The sequence below is a fragment of the Botryllus schlosseri genome, chromosome 5 (genome assembly GCF_051294905.1).
Source record: "Botryllus schlosseri isolate E-star chromosome 5, Bs_hap1, whole genome shotgun sequence".
Lineage (NCBI taxonomy): Eukaryota > Metazoa > Chordata > Ascidiacea > Stolidobranchia > Styelidae > Botryllus > Botryllus schlosseri.
The window spans coordinates 17,309,674-17,329,226 of record NC_137240.1 but is presented as its reverse complement, the minus strand read 5'-3'; the positions used below and the strand labels follow the sequence as shown (position 1 = coordinate 17,329,226).

General features: G+C 42.3%; 2 protein-coding genes across 3 annotated transcripts in view; both read left to right on the top strand.

Annotated features, from left to right (window-relative positions):
* LOC145439811 (stAR-related lipid transfer protein 5-like) overlaps window positions 1–19,553 on the top strand; it is a 304,908-nt gene that overhangs the window by 223,699 nt on the left and 61,656 nt on the right. The window contains exons 3-5 of one of the 2 annotated variants that reach the window (XM_080317454.1): window positions 144–299; window positions 1,893–2,074; window positions 2,136–2,479. The exons of the other annotated variant lie outside the window; for it this stretch is intronic. Coding sequence (XP_080173580.1) covers window positions 144–299; window positions 1,893–2,074; window positions 2,136–2,249 — 452 coding nt within the window. The 3' untranslated portion in view covers window positions 2,250–2,479. Of the gene's footprint in view, window positions 1–143; window positions 300–1,892; window positions 2,075–2,135; window positions 2,480–19,553 lie in introns of those variants that run through there. 2 annotated transcript variants of the gene reach the window in all.
* On the top strand, window positions 12,789–13,582 carry LOC145439817 (body wall muscle protein HR-29-like). Its single transcript, XM_080317461.1, has one exon. The coding sequence runs from the start codon at window positions 12,860–12,862 to the stop codon at window positions 13,352–13,354; it is 495 nt and encodes a 164-aa protein (XP_080173587.1). The 5' UTR covers window positions 12,789–12,859; the 3' UTR covers window positions 13,355–13,582.

Genomic DNA, 19,553 nt, shown 5'->3' with positions numbered 1-19,553 from the left:
GATTGTCTACAAACGTCATAAGCATGTTGACGTGTAGGCTTCAATGTGGCATCATTGCCGGTCATTTCGTACTAAGTCTAGCATCCAATTAGCTTTGAGATCCTACTATATCGTAACTTACCTGTATTTTTTGCATTTTACAGCGTTAGGCGAGGAAGCCGGAATAACTATTAACGTGACGCGAGCCATGCTGTTGATCGTCATTATTTTGGAGTTCTTCGCGATCATGGTAGGACTTCTTGGTTTATGCTCCCGAAAGCGGAAGATGTCAAAACAAGGGGTTTTGAACATTATCGCAGGTTTGGATTGCTTTCACTGAACTATATTTGCGTACAGCTTACATCAATGTGTAAGCTAAATCGATTTAGGGGTAGGCAAGGCATCCCTTTTTTCAAGCACAAAGTACTTTTTTGATGAGCTTAGTCACTTTTACGAGTGAAATCTTCACAAGAACTACGTGATAAATAAATTTTCAAAGAATTGTCGTGTCTGAAGCGTTTCTTGGAGGTAGAGAACTTCAATATCCAATTGAAAATGCATTGATATTGAAATATACTCGAATATTTCCGGCTGAAAATCCTCATTCTTTCGAATTCTCTGCCATAGTTTATGATTGCTAGGGCGAGTTTTTGCAACTTCCGCAACTTTTTAGCTTCCGACACCTTCCTAGATACTCAGAATCTACGTACAATGATGATTTAAGCTGTTTGAAGGGATTTTATAGTGCAACTTTTCTCTTTATTTCATACCAATTTTTACTGTAACTTTTATCAAATATTGCGTGAAGGAGTGATATAAAAATATGCTGTAATATATATATATATATCGACTTTCAATTAAATAATTAAATAAAAGGGCAAAAGAAAACAGGAAACAAAAGAGCTGCTATAAACTACTTCTAGTATGGTTCTATTCTATTTGATTTGCATAACAAAGAGCTATATGAGGGGTTAGTCTCCTCGCAACTTGTTATCTATCACACAATGGCTTGCAAGCAAGAAATTCAACTACCCCTGCCAAGCACGACCGTGTCCGAACAATATATATGTAAATAGATCGCTTTAGTAATTCTGTTGTTTAAATTTTAGATAGTGTATACACTAACGCCCAGGCGAGACCGCCGAAAATTACATTATCACTGGGTCAGCTTATTCAGGCTATTGATTTTGGTAAAATCGCCAAGAATGAGTTTTTCTGCAACGCCTTGGGTCAAGTTTGCAGACATGGGGTGTTCGGGGAGGGTTATCGCTATGCTGTTTGGCTTTTTTGGGAAAATTATTCCCTGTGCCGTGTAACGGGAAAAATATAATTTTTGGTGGTCTCGCCAGAATGTCCGTGAAATGGCAAAGTAACAAGTTTGACAGCTCTGCAGCAACTAAGTTATACAACAGAACCTTTCGAGTATCTCATACCCTACTAATTAAACAAAAATTATAATTGCTACTTTTTACGGCCACTTTTGTCAAAATTAATTCGAATTTCTAGCGATTTCAGTGCAACAAAAACTTGCCCTAATGTTTACCCTTGATGAATGCCAGTTGAAAATATTCGTGTAAATTTCGATATGAACAATGAACATTAATAATCAATTGTATATTTTTCGTCTCAATAGTCAACAGTCATTGTCCTTATCCATTAGTCGGGAAAATACGTTTTGCTATTTCAGACGTATAACCAGCGGCGGTTACTTTGTTAAACTGCCTACTCGGGTAGTTTCAGACTTTTATTTGATACTTCTATATTTGGAGTAGTTTTAACATGACCAAATGTACAACGTATGTCTTCAACTTTATTAGCTAGGCTGGCTACTTGGACAATGGGCAATCACTAAATATATGCGGTATGCACTCTTGTGACTCGAATTACCATACACATGTTTCTCATTTAAACAGCCCTCTTCGCCATAGTGGGATGCAGCGTATACACGGCGATGACTATTGTCGTTGACCAGCTAGTGTCGATCCCGCCGAAACCAGAAGACTTTGGATACTCATTCTATCTTTGCTGGGTCGCGGGAATTTTACTCTTCGTCGCCGGCCTTATAGGACTGAAGGGAGACACGCGCACGAACGACGTAATTAAAGCCAACTCTTTTTCCTGTTCTGCAGTACTAACATCTGGAATGTCTCATGCAGGTTCGTCCGTCAGCCCAACAGGCACAGATGATATGGTCGACCACCACCAACCCGGGAGTCAGCGTGATAAGCTCGCAAGGGCAGGAAAGACATGCGCTTGTTCATATGAGATAACACCTGACAAGTGTGGGCGTGAAAATGTTGTTCGAATATTTTTGTACATTATGCTTGATATTTCTAACCTATCGTTGCACTTACTGCCATGACCATTTCTAAGCGTGCGCTGTGTATGATTTGTACAAACGTGTATATACTTTTAGAGTTATATGACGGTAAATACTGATGAATTGACATATTACCTGAATTTGACGCAAGTAAATTTTGTTATCTTCTTCGCACAAGAACTGTATTCTTACATTTAGCGCAGTGATATATACCCTTCATACGTAGGTGTAAATTCTAGATTATTATTACTGGATTACAATTCTGAGGTTTATTTGAGGGCCTTGGACCATTCAGTCTTAATTAAGTTCACAACTTTTCCGTGCCTCCATATGTCATTTTGTGGCAAACCCAATGCTCGGTGATGTTAGTGCTTATTTAACAGTAACGAGGGTGAATTCGCCCCTATCGTGTGCGACTGCACGTCTCAAATATCTTGAGAACGACTAATCTATTGTCTTTCTACCAGCAAGTCCTTGGCGTCAAAATAGACATTATGAAATTCCATACCCTCGCACAATCGTATCCAACGTGTAACACCGTGATTTCGTGACTGGAATTTGAAAAGAACATATCGATAGCTAAGCTTAGTCATTGTCTATCTTGTGACTTCAAGCGACGCTGGTCGCCTAGACGGGCGAAATGGTCTCCCGGGCTGATAGCGTGCGTACAACATGTGCGGTTATTGTAATAAAGTCACAGGGCAAAACTGGATTTTGTCGCCTTGGACCAAGGCAGTCACCGATCCTTCTCGAGTTGAAGTGAGCTCGATGCTGTGAATTTGCATTGGTATCGAATGCGCTATATTTCCGAAATAAGACCAAACTGACATAAAACGGAAGGTTTGGAAAGCAAATAAACTCACTTCCACTGAAACGGAAGGAACAGTTATATCCTATTTATAGTTCACTTAATACCAATACTACTTCGGGAAAACAACTGAGAGTGCGTAAGATACTTTTCTTACAAACATTACAAACCATTAATAATGTATATATAGGCTAGCCAAGGGATGAACCTTTTCCTTACAAATCAATAATAATGTATATATAGGCTAGCCAAGGGATGAACGACGCAAATGCCCCCTCAAAATTTTCGGCATTGAAATTATGAGGCCATTGTTAGCCACTACGTCTTATTGGATGTTCGTGACGTCCCGTCATTCCGAAAAATAGTTCGCCCTTTCCCTCCCGAATTCTCATTCTAGTCATGCCTGCGGGATGATTGCGTCGTCAATTCGTTTCCTATATAATGTCGATTTATGCGATGCTTGCGTGTATTCATATGCGAAATTTTCAGCAATCCAGTTGATTGAGTAGTTCCGCGGTTGAATGACAGGTGAGTCGCAGTGGGAAATTGTTCCTCAAAGAAAGACTAGAACGGATCGATTATGCCGCGCGACGAGTGAATCAGAAATTGGTGTTAATAGAAATAGAAAGGAATAGGTACAGTCGAAAAATATAACACGTTATCTTTGTGGGAATGTTAATATTATTATTGGTACAACACAGTGGCGCTTATCGCTTTTTTCAAACTATGTGCTGCCCAGAGGTGGTCAGTAACGAAGTACTTCTACTTTTTGAAGTACTTGAAGTAGATTTTGCCGACTTACACTACTTACACTACTTTTTAAGTAGTTATATGATTTTAGACAACTTCTACTTCTACTTGACAGTTTTCAGTTTTGTAGGCAAAACTAAGCCTAGAATACCTACTTACTTACTTACTTGTGAACCAACACTCCTACTTCTACTTGAGTAGAAATTCCAGAGATACTTCTACTTCTACTTGAGTAGCGACGGTGACTACTTTGACCACCTCTGGACTGCTGCCACGACAAGAATTGTGATGACGTTCATAGTGTCTTTGCTTTTTCGTAATTTTGGGAACGGCTTCAATTCTCTTCTCCCAGTCAATCTTCAGTCTCTTTCACTAACATGCGCCCCCATTGTGGTCTCAGCTGCCGACTTGTAGCACGACTGACTTTCAGTCTGGGCTTTTTAATGCACTAACGCAGTAGGGTAGATTGGGCATTGTTGTCTTTGAACTTTCCATACCATCACTTCTATGACGTCAGGTATTCGATTTTGCCCAGCCCCAGGGCATATAGCCTTCACCACCGTATCCAAGGCCTCGAAAAATGTTTATTTGGATTTCCTACGCATCTGCAATTTTGTAAAACGTACGAAGGCTTCCAATCAGTTATCGTTTGCGCAATATCAAGGCAACGCGCAAGTTGAACATCACAAAGACAGTCGCCCTGCGTTATAATATATTTTCTAATAATATTGTTGATTAGAGGGAATAGAAAGGGGAAAGGTTCTGAAGCGAGAGTTCCGTTTATTGCGAGCGAAGTTAGTAACTGCCAGGTAACGCATCGACATGCATTAAAAAGGGGTGCGGAAGCATTCACAAATTGGTAATCTAATAATCAACACGATCGACGGGCGCGCCTTGTAGAGCCGCTATATCATCCCCCTCCAGCGGCGGGGATCCTCAGCAACCGTAGCGAGATAGAGGATGCCTGTTGCGTTTCGATCTTCTTGCATTTGGAAGATCGCACGGTTGCTCGATCTCACTTGGTTGCCGCGGTGGTCTGCCCCATCTTGCAGGTTGTGCTACTTCCACTGGTTCGTTTAGATCAGGGGTGGGCAAACTACGGCCCGCGGGCCGCATGCGGCCCTCCACGCCGTTCTGTGCTGTCCGCGAGAGTCCAAAGAAACTTATTAAAAATATTTATTAAATGCGTATTAAAAATCGCAATAATGCAGCGACTTGATTAAACTTTGTCTTAGCATATTTCACCATGATAATTCTAAGACAGTGGTTCTCAAACTGGGGGCGCACCCCCTTGGGGGCTCGAAAGCATCTGAAGAAAGGCGTGAAGCTGAGCTCGACTGAAAAATTTTTTCACGCTTTACGCGATTTACATACTATTCATAATTGTTGCACTGTATTTAGTCTGAATTTCATATTTAAGAATCTCTCATCCACAGTCGTAACCTTCCATGCCATCAAACTATCAGTTCGGTTTGCTAGCATCCTGGTTGCGTTTTGTTATATGACGATAAGGGGGCGCGGAATCTTTTACCATCATAAGAGGGGGGGTCTTGAAAGTCTGAGAACCACTGTTCTAAGGTAAATACTTCCTATATTATTTTTACGTTGAATTTCTGGCGCGACAGCCCGATCTCAAGGCCCACGCAGTTTGAAAGGTTTCTGCTGCTAAACATCACAGAAATCCTAAACGAGATTGACATAATTCGGATTAAGGGTGTGATGATATCAGATTGGTCACTCCAGTGATGTGCTGATAAAAAGCGATTCGCGCGTGTCTTAGGTAGTTTATGGTAGACATGTTTATCTATACACGTAGTATAGAAGCGTGTTTGAAGCCAACATGGTTATGATGCTGTCAGCATTGTGTGTCCTCGAACTGAACCAAAAGTGGAATTGGTAAATCTATTAACAGATCGCTGCTCATAGTTATAAATTTCAATCCTGATCTAAGAATCGGGACAACCGACTTTCATCTCTATATAGTTTTCACAAATTGGTTGAGGTCGACGAGCCTGTGAAATCTCGCCACTGTTTGTGACGCGCGTACGAGATCATCAAAAGCAATGTTTAGATTGTTTTAAATAAGCATATATATTATCTCCATGTCCTCACTATATATATTCAAATACCAATACTGCGTTTTTGTTTAGAATCCCATTTTTTAATATAGTGCGGCCCGCGAATGGATTCAAATGTTGAATGCGGCCCGCGAGCTCAAAAGGTTGCCCACCCTGGTTTAGATCCATATACGCCGGCTTTAGACGATCGACGGACACCACTTCTGTTCTGCCGCCCACGGATAGCGTAAATGATTTCGCCGATTTCTTCAGAGCCTTGTACGATCCGTCGTTAAGGTTTGGTCAACGGTGGTCGGTGTGCATCCTTTCGAATGAACACGTATGTGCATTCTTTCAAACTTGCGGGAACTGCGGTTTTTGCCGTGCCGTGTCGTGACATAGGACGTTGAAGGAGATTGCGAATCTTCTCATGCAACGTTGGCAAATCCCCGATGTACACTTTCTCCTGAAAAAGAAACAAAATCGCCTGGATCCGTCAATGGAGCGCCGTACACAAGTTCGGCCGAAGCAGCGTCCAAATCCTCTTTGGGTGATGTGCGGAGGCCTAAAGAACCCATTGTAGCTCATCCAGCCAGTTTGGACCAGCGAGTCTTGCCATAAGGGAACTTTTTAAATGTCTATGGAAGCGTTCCACGAGGCCATTGGCTTGCGGGTGAAAACTGGTCGTATTGTGTAGGAGCACGCCTAGTAGCTGATTGAGTTGGCCCCATAAATGCAAAGTAAATTGTGGTCCCCGATCGGAAGAAATGTGTGCTGGGATACCGAAGCGTGCCACCCAGTTGGCGATGAATGCCGTAGCGCAGTGGTTCTCAACCGCCGGTCCGCGGACCGGTGCCGGTCCGCGACGACATTCCTGCCGGTCCGCCAGGTATATTACAATATCCTAATTTCAAGATGCAATGTTGAAGGCGACAAGTACAGGATAGACACGAGCTGACTCATCGCTATACAGCGCAGTTTGCGCAATAATTCGTTTTACATTCATTCATTTTGTGGAGGACCGTAACTGGGGCACCCTAAACCGCCCAATTGTAAAGATGCCGAGCTTGAAAAGGGCCCAAAATTATTTTGCAAATGAACATAATTCATGAGTATTTTTTTGAAACTTTTTCCAACATTTTCAATCTTTTTTCGCGCTTTGCGCGATTTACTGTCACTAAATGCCTTGCTTATAGGTGCCCTTCTCCGAGAAATACGCATGATTTATAGAAATAGGCATTTCGGCGTCAGCCATTACCGTGCGACGCCGTACCGACACATAATGAAGTTTAGGCTAACATGGGACTCCGAAAGTTGTTCAGCGAGAAAACCGATTCGGTAATGAATGATCGAATACTTTCGCTCTTGGTGCGATTAATCCATATAAACTCTCTGCTTACGCTGAGTAGGATGAATGTGCTCACAAGTACAGGTGAAAAAATCCACCCACCTGTAGGGTCTGGTGGCGAAGCCCCCCCGAGGTTTGGCTTATCGCCCTGTGGGCCTTAAGACCAACGTTTTTGGGGATGGGCCGACGAAGTAATTATTCGGCCCGGATTTGCGCATGGCCGGTATAGCTGCTGTAAAGTGTTTTTTTGCGGCACGCATTGTATTCGTAGTTGCCAGAATAGCCTGCGCCTGTGGGCAGTGGGCAATGAGCAAGGTAGCGTGACAAGGTGCTTGGTTCTACTCCGAAACGCTTTTTATCTCGATATTGTCAAAGACAGGAATATTATTCGTGTTGGCGTGGTCGGTTAAACCCACGGCTTTCGGTGCGAAAGACTGTAAATGACTCTCGGCTGTAGCACGTTTATTTGGACAAGACAATTTTACCTCGACTCAGCAGACTCACTACCATAAAATCACATTTATGCCATCATGAAGATACTTAATTACGATCGAAACCCTCTAAATGTCACTCTATAGCATCATATAGTTGCAAAAAACGGTTGCATATTTTACATTTGGGCTTTATCTCAATTTTGAAAGTTCACCGGTCCGCCAGACATTTTTGAAATTTTACCGGCCCGCGAGGTGAAAAAGGTTGAGAACCACTGCCCTAGCGCACGATAATTTGTCGAGTTATCCATTGGTATCGCCTCCGGCCAGCGAGTGAAACGATCTACCACTGTCAGCAGGTACGTTTTACCTTGTGACATTGGCAAATGGTCCCACGATGTCAATGTTTACCGACTGAAAACGTGAAGTTGTGGGTGGATAATTAACTATAGCGGCGCCCGGACGTGTGTGTGCACTTTCAACGCGTTGACACGGAACACATTGTTTTGCCCATAATCCGACCTCTTTCTTCAGCACATGCCATACAAATTTTGATGCCACCAGTTTTCGTGTTGTGTGTTGTTCTAATCCAGGGCCGGCCAACCAGTGGCCCGCGGGCCACATGTGGCCCGCGAGAGGGTTTTGAGTGGCTCGCGAGGTAATTTCCGAAATTTCTAATATCAAAAATGGATTGCACAGATTGTGAAATTGTGATTAGTTTGGCCGCAACACTTGAGATGTGATGACTAAAATATCACTTCCGACGCATTGACAGATCCATCAGCCAGTCACATATTGGTATATCTTCGTATACTACAATAAAGCAGAATAATTTGCGATGGATTTATGAAAAGTAAAAATTTTCTGCAAGCTTAGCGCAACATGTTGTCACTCGATTCCTTGTTTTTAATATTGTTGCCCTTTTTGTGAAAATGGAAGAACGCCTGATGTATCAGATTGAGTTTAACTATGTTCGCGATTACGGGACAAAGTGTCGTTCAACATATGCGACCTGCGTTTGCGCTCGCAGTAAGATCGTCGTTGACTATGGAACCTAGGGACGGAAAGATTGACGCATGTTGGTCGCAGCTTTCGATACCGATATGTCCATGCGCCGAATAGCCCATTCCTCGCAAACTTAGCCCAGCGATATATACGACAGGCTCGCAATATAGTCATTTTAGTCAAGTGACAATATTATTGACCTATGAATTTCAAAAAAATTTCGCACTTCGCGCGGTGAGTGGCCCGCGCAATATTTCGTCAATCGAATGTGGCCCTTTGGCTGAAAAGGTTGGCCGTCCCTGTTCTAATCGAAGGATGCGAGAGTCCGTGTACAACTTCAAAAATTTTCCTTCGCCAAGAGCGAGGGACTACTGGGCGTGGTGTACCTCTAGAAGTGTCGCAAAGTAAAGTAAGGCCGGCCTTTCCAAGCGGAACGTTTTCGATGCGTAGATTTGATATTGCCGTGCGATATGCTTGTACCTCCGAGTATAGCTGGGCTTTCGCCATCGCCTCATAATCTAAGTCGAGTAACGGATTCTGTACATTAGAAATTGCAATTCGCTAAATAGCGTCAGCTACACGATTGTTTTTCCCCCATCAATGTGCGAATGTCTGATATATTCGCAAATGCGAACGTCAGTGGCTTGTGCTCAGTAAAAAGGCTGTAAAAGTTGCGGCCCTCAAAAAAATACCGGAAATGTCGAATGGCAAGGTGCAGAGACAACAATTCCCGATCGAACGCACTGTACTGTACTTGAGCTCCGGAGGTCGGAGGAGTTTACTGAAGAACGCTAATGGCCTCCAGCGTTGGTCTATGAATTGCTCCAAGACCGCCCCAACCGCGTATTGCGAGGCATCGACCGTCAAAGCAGTCTTTGCCTCTGGTAAAGGATGATGGAGAAGTGTGGAGCTGGCTAGAGCTTCTTTTGCTTTTGCCATTGCAGTTTCCATCTCAGTTGTCCAAAGAAGCGTTTTTGGATTTCCAGAAAGAGCATCATAGAGAGGAATCATGATTTTCGCTGCCTCGGGTATGAACCGATGATAAAAATTGATCATCCCCGTAAATTCCCAAAGGCCTTTCACCGTTTTGGGCCGGGGGAATTTCAAAATCGCGTCTACCTTTCCAGGCAGTGGTTTAGCACGGTGATTATCGACCCGGTGGCCGAGGAAATCTATGGCGGGTTTTCCGAACTGGCATTTATCGATGTTTATGACCAGTCCGTGCTTGGATAGCCTCTTAAAAAGTTCGTGAAGATGTCGTTGTGTTGTGAGAGTGATTCGCTCGCTCCCAAGATATCGTCGAGATAGACAAAGACAAAATCAAGTGACTGGCAAACCATGTCCATCATTCGCTGAAATGTCTGCGTTGAAATGTCTGCGCTGCGTTCTTAGGCCGAATGGCATGGGTAGGAATTCGAACAATCCGGATGGTGTGGTGATAAGCTTTCGGAATGTCATCAGGTGCACGGGAACCTGATGGTAACCTCGCATCAAGTAGATTTTGGAAAAGACATTTGATCCCGCGAGGCGCGCGGTGAAGTCTTGAAGATGTGGGATGGGGGTAACGGTCTGGTTGCGTGGCGGTATTAAGACACCTGTAATCTCCACAAGGCCGGCAACCTCCGGAACCCTTGGGCACCATGTGCAAAGGTGAAGACCACTGGCTCGAAGAACGGCGGATTCCCAACTCTAGCATTTTATTGAACTCCGTTTGTGCGTTGGCGAGCTTATCAGGGGCCAATCGTCTTGCACGAGAATGAATAGGCTGTCCGGTTGTTGAGATGAGATGGTCCACCTCGTGCTCGGGTTGTACATGCGTAAAATGCGGAGTAATAATCTCGGGAAATTCGGCTAAGATTTGCGCGTAGCAAGACCTTCCCATGCTAACAGAATTAAGACCAAGCGAAACGTGTTCACTAATACCGAGAGGAACGCTGGTTAGGGAATGCAAATGAATAAGGCGATGGTGTTTGACATCAACTAGCAGATCTCGCGCCCTAAGGAAATCAGCTCCCAGCAACGGCTGGGAAACCTCAGTCAAGGTAAATTCCCAACCATATTTGCCTGACGGGAAAACCAAAGAAAATCGCTTGGTCCCATAAGTACGTATGATGCTTCCGTTCGCGGCTGTAAGCAGCGGACCAGAGGTTTTCTGTCTCCGTTCGAGCCTGGTTGGTGGGAATACCCTCACTTCCGCCCCGGTATCGACAAGAAAAAGGAAGTTGGACCCAAGGTCTTGCAGGTAAAATAATTTTTTGCCGGTTGCCCCGTTTACTGCTTTGTCGTTTTCCTGCTGTCCAAAAGGTTGGAAGCTTAACAGCTACCGCATTCTGCTTGCCTGCTTGCTGATCCATGCTCGCAGTGCAGGAATACGTTCCTGCTAGTCGGGGTCACCAATGAAGCGAGACCTCCGTTTATTGCGAGCGAAGTTAGTAACTGTCAGGTAACGCATCAACATGCATGCATTAAAAAGGGATGCGGAAGCATTCACAAATTGGTAATCAAATAATCAACACGATCGACGAGCGCGCCTTGTAGAGCCGCTACAGTTTCACCAATACATCAAAACAACAAAATAAAGATATCAGTGCAGATGCAACGAACATGTTGTGGCTGACTATTGCTGGAACCTTTCGAAAAACTGCACTCAATTGCTTAGAACTGAAAATAGTACAAGAACCCATTTTGCTTCAAGATAAGTTAATAATATTATATTCCAACTGATTATTTTGATTTTAAAATGGGTGGTTGACATAAAGCTGATTCAATTATTGCAACGTTTTTTGAGTATCTAGGTAAAACTTACATACATGATTGAACTTTATTTATGTACATGGTATACGCGAAATATTAAAACCATGAAATATAATTCTATTGATGTATCTTTATTTAAAACAGTCTTCAGCGTGTCAAAATAACAAGTAGATTGAATTTCTGAACTTTATAGTCCGACTGAGCCGATTTTTTTTTATCTAGCCATTACAGCGAGAATATTAGATTTTAGTCGAAATAGCCCCATGGATTATCTTCAAAATAGAGCCAATTTTAAAAGAACCAAGGTCATGTTCGGAATCAGTGCCCTTCAGAACCCTTAAAACCACTCTTACTATGTCTGCATAAAAATATGTGTTGACCAGTGTAATGAATACATATTTACTGCTTCTTCTGAATGTTATCGTAATCGTGTACACATCGGAAGATTGTGAATAATAAAGAATATCCGGTGGTCACATATTTATTCGGGATGAGGATATTAACGAACATTCTATCTCAGTCGATTTATTCCGAACTCGTGACCAAAGAAGCCGCATCAACATTTCGAGGCTGCGGGAAAATTCTCGTAATTTACGAGTCTGTAGCGCCATCTTACGGTTGATGCCAATGCCGTCGAGAGAGTAAACTGTGAACGCAATCGTCATGTCATCTATAGTTAACAGGATAGTCTTTTAACCAAAGATTTGTAGCGATTAAAACTTTTATAAACGAATTACTAAAAATTTCACGACAACTACTGATTAACGAAGCAATGGATAAATAATATATACACGATGAAATTTTGTAATTCTGTAATTGATTGATTTTGAATTCAAAAGCATTCGCGAAACCTCAGGAAAATACTAGATTTACCCAGTGTTGATATGATATCAATATTGAATAGTATAAGATCATAAGAAGAAAGTAAGTAAACCACAACCATATTTTAATAAATTGCCGACAAACTAAGAAACTATGTTTGAAAATGGGTACATTCGGTTGTTCTAAAAATTAAAGATTTCCTATTCTCTAACTGTTATTAAAAGTTCATCGATATGTGCATGATGGTAGTAATGCAGAATGCGGCAAATAATGAGTAATACATCCGCTGAAGTGGTTTCTTAAAGCTGGAAAAGCGTGGATGTCGTAACACGTTTCTGAATTCTAATATAATAGCATTCGCAAGATGGCGATGCGGAGCAATTTGCGAATTCTAGAATTTTCCCGAAATCTCGAAGTGCTGATGTCGCTTGTGGGGTCATATGGTCGCAATAAATCGACGGCAAAAGAATCTTCGGGAGTTTTGTCGCGCTGTATAAATAGATGGCGAACAGACAACCTTCATCATTCACAATCTGAGAGAATATACCGCTACAACTACAAGTACATTCAGAAGAAGCTGTGAAGATGTATTCATTATCGCTGGGAAGACCGCTGTGTTGTTATACAGAATATCCAGCTGCATGCCAAAGATTTCGGATGCCTCAAAGAAAAATTTCTTCGGAAGTAGCCCTGCTGATGACTCAGCTTGATGCGATGGCAGAAAGAATGTTTGGAAACTATAAAATGGACGAGGAATACACAGAGACAGCCCCCTCAAAATTTGACTTGAAGTTGGCAATGCGAAACTTCCGCCCGGAAGATATCAAAGTCAAAGTTGAGGGCGAAAACGTGATCGTTGAAGCGAAACGAGAAGAGAAAGAGGAAGAAGGCGGATCCTATTCCTACACTCTTCGTGAAGTGAAACGATCTTATCCAATACCGGAAGGCGTCGACAAGAAAAATATTTCATCTGCATTTACAAGAAACGGTATCCTCGAAATAGAAGCTCCTATGTTACCGGCGGAAGATGAACGTCCTGATAAATCCTCCATTGACGTAACGCATGTCGAAGAAAGTTGACGTATTCTTAATAGCATAAAGTTTCAATATAATAAGACTGCATTGACGTTCCTTCATGTCTATATTATATGCTGGTGCGATATGAGCTACCTCTTCTTATACTTCTTATACTGCCAAGTTCTCTATGATTTTCTTTTGTCGCCGTAGCTCCAGGCCGTTTCCAGGCCGCGATCCTTGTATTGATCAATTCGCTCTGCTGGTTTTGTAGTAATAAAATACAGAACTGTGTCGGTTCTCCACTATTCCGGTATCTTAATCAGGTATTACAGCTTTAATTATTAGGTTACACAGTTGCAAGACGCTTTACACATAATGGCGAGATGGCGTAGTGTTATAATCCACAGCAACACCAAAGGATCGCGGGCTTGATGCCGACCGGGGTCGATTCCGGAATTATCACCAAAGTGCTGGAGGTTTATCTAGGTATCTCCTCGCCATCTCATCCGTGTAAGCGGAGGCTTTCAAAAGTCCAGAAGTGGGCCTACAAGTCGGTAGCAATGAATGGAAATAAAGAAAATTGGCCTGGCGTGTCCAGTCAATACTCCGTAGTAGTATAATAATAGTAAGATGCCATGAAAAAGTCGACTTACGGAATTGTAAGAACTGTAAAACGAATTGTAGAAAAGCGCGTAATGCGGGAGTCGATAAAAATGACGACCTTTTTTTAGTCAACATAGAAGTCTTGGTGGAGAAGTCAGGGATATCTAGAAACTAGATAGAAGTTTCTAGATATCCCTGGGAGAAGTTTTCAAAATCACCAGTTTTATTAGCCGGTACTAGAGCTTTCGGAATTTTTGAAAAGTGTCCTCTTTTTCGAATCTCAAAATATGGTAACCCTATAATAGGGTTACCATATTTTTGTGAAGCAAATTCCGGACACTCTTTAGCGCCCACTATCGGATTTTAAAATGAGGTGTACCATATTTGCCGTCAATATGACGTCACAATAGCAAATCATTACCCATCGACTGTATACAGATACACTATACAGCAGGGGTTCTCAACCCGCGCCCCGCGGGCCGCATGCGGCCCACAGACGATTATTTTGCGGCCCGCGACATCTTTCATTATAACGCAAGTACTACTGACACAGTATTGTTACAAATTAATTAAGGTTCTTAGCACTTTTATCGTACCGTCTCTGTTTCTTTTGATTACTCAATACTCATTCTTGAATGCAGTGGTTCTCAAACTGGGGCGCGCGCTCCCTTGGGGCGTGAAAGCATCTGAAGGGGGGGCGCAAAAATGAGGTCGACTGAAAAAAATGTACGCGCTGCGCGCAATTTATCTCCAATTCATAGTTATTTCACTGTGTATAGTCTGGTTTCGTATTTGAGAGTTCTCCCATCAACAGCCATAACGTTCCATGCCATCAAACTAGCCGTTTGTATTCCTAGCATTCTGGTTGCATTTTGTTATATGACGTTAGGGGGTTGAAATTTTTCCCTATCAGAAAGGTGGGCGTGTCTAAAAGAAATTGAGAACCACTGCTTTAATGGGGCGTTTCTTGAGATATGTTCGACTTCAGATTGTCATCGTTTTGAATCGGTATTAGGCTGGAATCGGATTCAAGAGAATCCCGCTGTGTAGTAGGCCAACACTTTTAAAGAGTGTTTGACGCAATTCGAACGGTTGTTGAGATTGCCGACTACGTTACAGACGCATCGTTCAAAACTGCTTAGAATATGGCTAAACTCAAGAAATCTGCTATAGAAGGTGTGATTTCAATAAAACCTAAACATTATGTACGAATATTTGCTGTTTCCGGAACTTATCGGCAAGGGCAACATCACCTGACAAATTTCTAAGATACAGTCGTCCGATTCAATCGTGACCAGACGAGTAACATTAATGCCAGTCGATCTTTTATCGCATGTTCTGAAACACGTTGCCACGTATACTACTTTAACCCAGTCTCGGACTAATCCACCGACTTGGCATAATATATGCAGAGGAAATGCTGGCTGGGCAAACGTGGGGAGGGGACCAGCGAAAAATATCAACTTGGCAAAGCCGGCTTCTACTCCAGGCATGAAAGGAAATGATAAGGGGTGATTGGTTTGCTCAGAAATGGCCCGGAACGCCACTTCTTCTCATATCACTCAGAGCGCAATGTGATAATGGCCTCTGTAACGCAAAAGTTACCGTAATTTATGCTTGCTCGCTCACGCATTGAAACAGAGAGTTCGGTTCTCTGGTGGTAGGGTTTGAAGTTGCATATACCGACTTGGCAACGAATGCAATGCACCCTCCATGAAAAGATTTACTTGCGCCGCTAGAAGATAGGCCTATACCTACACTATATATTCTCACAACAAGCAGCAGCTGCAAACTTACGAACGCTGTCCATTATTACTTTACAATGCATAAAAATGTACTAAATCAGTGCTCTTCAACCGGGGTGGTCGTACACCCTAGGGTGTACCAGAATTTGCAAAGGGTGTACCACTCGGATGGGGTGTACAGGGGTGTACCAGATCCGAATCAAAATGAGCCGGTGGCTAGCTATCACAAAGGCAGGTTTATGGGTCAGTACAGGTTGACGCACATGTTAATGAGCAATATAGTGCGATGTTATCTCAAGTGTAATACTGTACGCCGCTTGATTGTGATGTCATAAGAAAATATTTCTCCTATTCATTTAGCCGTCGGCAATAAACCAATGGTTCCGTGTGGTGTTGGAAAGTTCAGCTAGTCATTTGTCTTTTGTTGATTTTTGAGAAAACCGCCGTGATAGCTCAGACTTCTTGAACGGTACTTCCTACCCGACGTTAATAAATACCACAATGCACATAAATGAAGTGACGTAACCAACCAGGGTCGAAACAGCTTCCACGTTGAAATCGAAACCCTTCTGTTTTAAAATGCCGATTTTATGTCCAATATTTCGCCATAGGCCTACATTTGTAATTTAGTATTTTGTTATTAGTGATGCAAATTAGTGACAATAGACTGCACATACATATCGGCATACGATCTGAGGTTGCTGACATCTCTTGCAGCCCATGTTTGTTGTTTGTTGTGGGGTGATTGTCGACTACTATGGTCATCTACACCAGGCCGATATTCTTCTTATTTTCCGTAACTGCCGACTTATAGCACGGCCCACCTCTAGGCTTTTGTAAGACACCGCTGACGCGCATGAAGTGGCGAGGAGGACCCTAGGTAAACCTTAGGTATCGGAATTCGTAAGTCGACCTCCGTCGGACTCGAACCCGCACCCATTGGTGTTGCAGCCGCGGATTATACCACTGCGCTATCTCGCCGCCTTGCAGCCGACGTGCTACTATCGAATGTGTGTGGTGTGGGGCAGGCCTGATACGCAGTAGGCTGGTGCGCCTGCTATCATCGCTGATCTCAATTACCGCTTCTGCAGCAGTAGCTTTACCTACTCTCTCCCCAATACTGTTACATTTAGGTTGATTATCGTTCGTAATGCCATGCTGTTTTTGGGCTGACACTAAATAAATTCCAATTTGCGTGGCGGGCGGCCTAACTGGCTGCGAATAGACTCTGTGACCAGATACTATTTTATTCAAATACAAATTTTTTGACGGCAATAACTCCGCTTCTGCTGGTTGGAATTGAATCAAATTTGAAGAACATCGTTTTTATAGACAACCTGATACTTTCATGGGGTGAACAGAAAAATTTCAAATTTTTCGTTATTTATTTTAATAGATAAATAGAAACTTTCTTCCCCCGTAGCAACGCGGCTACTGGTTGGAATTGAACCAAATTTGGTATGTAAGCTTAAGTTAGATAACCTAACAATTTTATCAAGTAGCCAGTACGATTTGAGAAAAAAAGTCATTTTTGAAGACCCCTAATGAACAGGGGTGTACGAGTTTTGAGCGAACGTTAAAAGGGTGTACCACGTCGAAAAAGGTTGAAGAGCACTGTACTAAATAACCGTATACGGCTGGTAAATAGGCTACAGTAGCCTAAATTTAATATTAGCCCACAATTACATGGTAATATTGTTCTGCGGCCCGCAGCGTCTTTTGCTGTTAAAATGCGGCCCGTTATACAAGGGAAGTTGAGAACCCCTGCTATACAGGAATGGAGTGGAACATAGGTCATGAATTGGGTTATATGTAGTGTGGGTTCTGGTGATTGCTACTTGCTGTAGGGTCTACAATAGATTCCTCTACGGGCCGGATGATATCATCTGGCGGGCCGTGTCTGGCCTGTCAGGATTGTGTTTGAGAGCCCTGCGGTTGGTGCGGTTATCTGTTTAAGTGTTTTAATCAGGTCCGAAAGACCATTTTTTCTCCCCTCCCCCCTTCCGTCCAAAAAAGTACTGATCTTGGGGCCACCATAGGGTAGTCGATGTTACTTGTTGGGCACTTACTATATGCATTTGGCTGTTAAATTTTATGTATGAATTCTCTCAATAATATTGATTCTTCCATATATTAGGCCATTGTAAAATGCACCAGCAGGTTGCACATCCGGTGATTTCCAGCCTTTTATGGTCGCGACCTCATTTCCCATTTGAAAATGTTCCGTGGCAAAGCTCAAGACTTGATAAGCGGATTACTAAAAAAAATCAGCTTGCCCAAACTTATCTAACGGCCTAGGAAGCCGATTACGTCCAACATCATCGCGATCCCCAGATAAAGGCGAACGACCGCAAGATTCGGAACCCCTGTCTGTGACCGATAAGCATCCAATCGACCTTAACCAACTCTAGGAATATACCGTTATATCTTATAATTGCGGTCACAATCAGACTTATTTCAGTAAGTGATGGTTATTTATATTTATTTTGATTGCATGTTCGGCGAGAGTAGTGCCAGGTGCCCAACTGCCCATCAGACATGGGGTGATTACTTCATGAATGTAATCGATTGCGATTACGATTACTTCTGAATGACGCGATTACGATTACGATTACGATTACAGCAAAATCAGGAAGTAGTCGATTACGATTACGATTACACTGGAAAAGTAATCACGATTACTCACGATTACATTTATTTTGCATCTTAGAAGTTATATCGGAAGACAATATATGGATTGCGCTGAAAAGGCCTAATGAGATAACAATCTTCCTTTAAAAAAATATGCGTAATTGGCTTGCTACGTCATGATGTACCGATTGCCCATTTTTATAGAGGTCGATTTATCACACCCAACGATTTGCATTCTTGCCAGGTCCATAACCGCCGCCCCCAAAATTTCCCAATAGGGTGAGGAGCGAGATCGAAGGGGACTCAAAAGTATTTCGTAAACCAACATAAACTATACAGTCATTTCGAGAGATTTAATTAACTTGAAAATTATCTCTGGATAGCTTGATTTTGAAATGCATACGTCTCCTCCTAAAATAAAGGATACATAATTTATAGTAGGGTTGCATTTAAAACAAATGGTTGTTTAAAACACTTTGTTTAAAACATGTTTTAAACGGTGTTTTAAAAACAAAGGCTTTAAAAAAACTAAATTGTGTTTTAAAGTTGTAACATTATGCCATAATTGTGTAAACACTTTCCAAAAAACATATTGTATGAGCATACGGACAATTACCACCCGATTTGGCCTACGTACATCGATATGGGATGGTTGGAACCCTCAAAATAGTCTGTTCAAGAGTTATAGTCCAGATATTTCGTCAAATGAGCTATACTTACCCTATATTTTCAATTGTCAATTTCAATCCACTAGGACGTCACAATTTTATATTCGTGACGCCGTGGTTTGAAAAAAAAAACATTTTTTAAACAAGCGCCTTGTTTTAAACATGTCTGTTTTAAATTGATTTTTGTTTCAAATGCAACCCTAATTTATAGTAATAGGCATTTAGGTGCCAGTCAATACCGTGCCACGACCCATCAAAAGATATACGCAGTTTCGACCAACATGCGACTTTACGAAGTGTGCTACTAAAGAAAGACATTGGTCGAAACTTTGGGTATGTGTCCATTGTCAATAGCCACGCTTGGTGGACGTGACTAATAGTCCGGTCCTTCCAATCTGAGCTCATAATGCAAATGCCACCCGGGGCACCCACAGAGTTTTAAAGACATGACAATTTGTGTGTGCGTTTCACCAAAGTTCTTGCGCCACTTCCATATCTTTTAATTATATAACAGACCGGAGGTCACGAATTAACAACATAAACTAAAGTAATTATAACAAGATACCGGACGTTTTAATTATGAATTACGTGCTCCCGGCTCTACAGGTAAATCTG

Excerpts from the sequence above, each read along its gene's own strand:
- LOC145439817 (XM_080317461.1), top strand. The coding sequence starts at position 12,860 with ATGTATTCATTATCGCTGGGAAGACCGCTGTGTTGTTATACAGAATAT.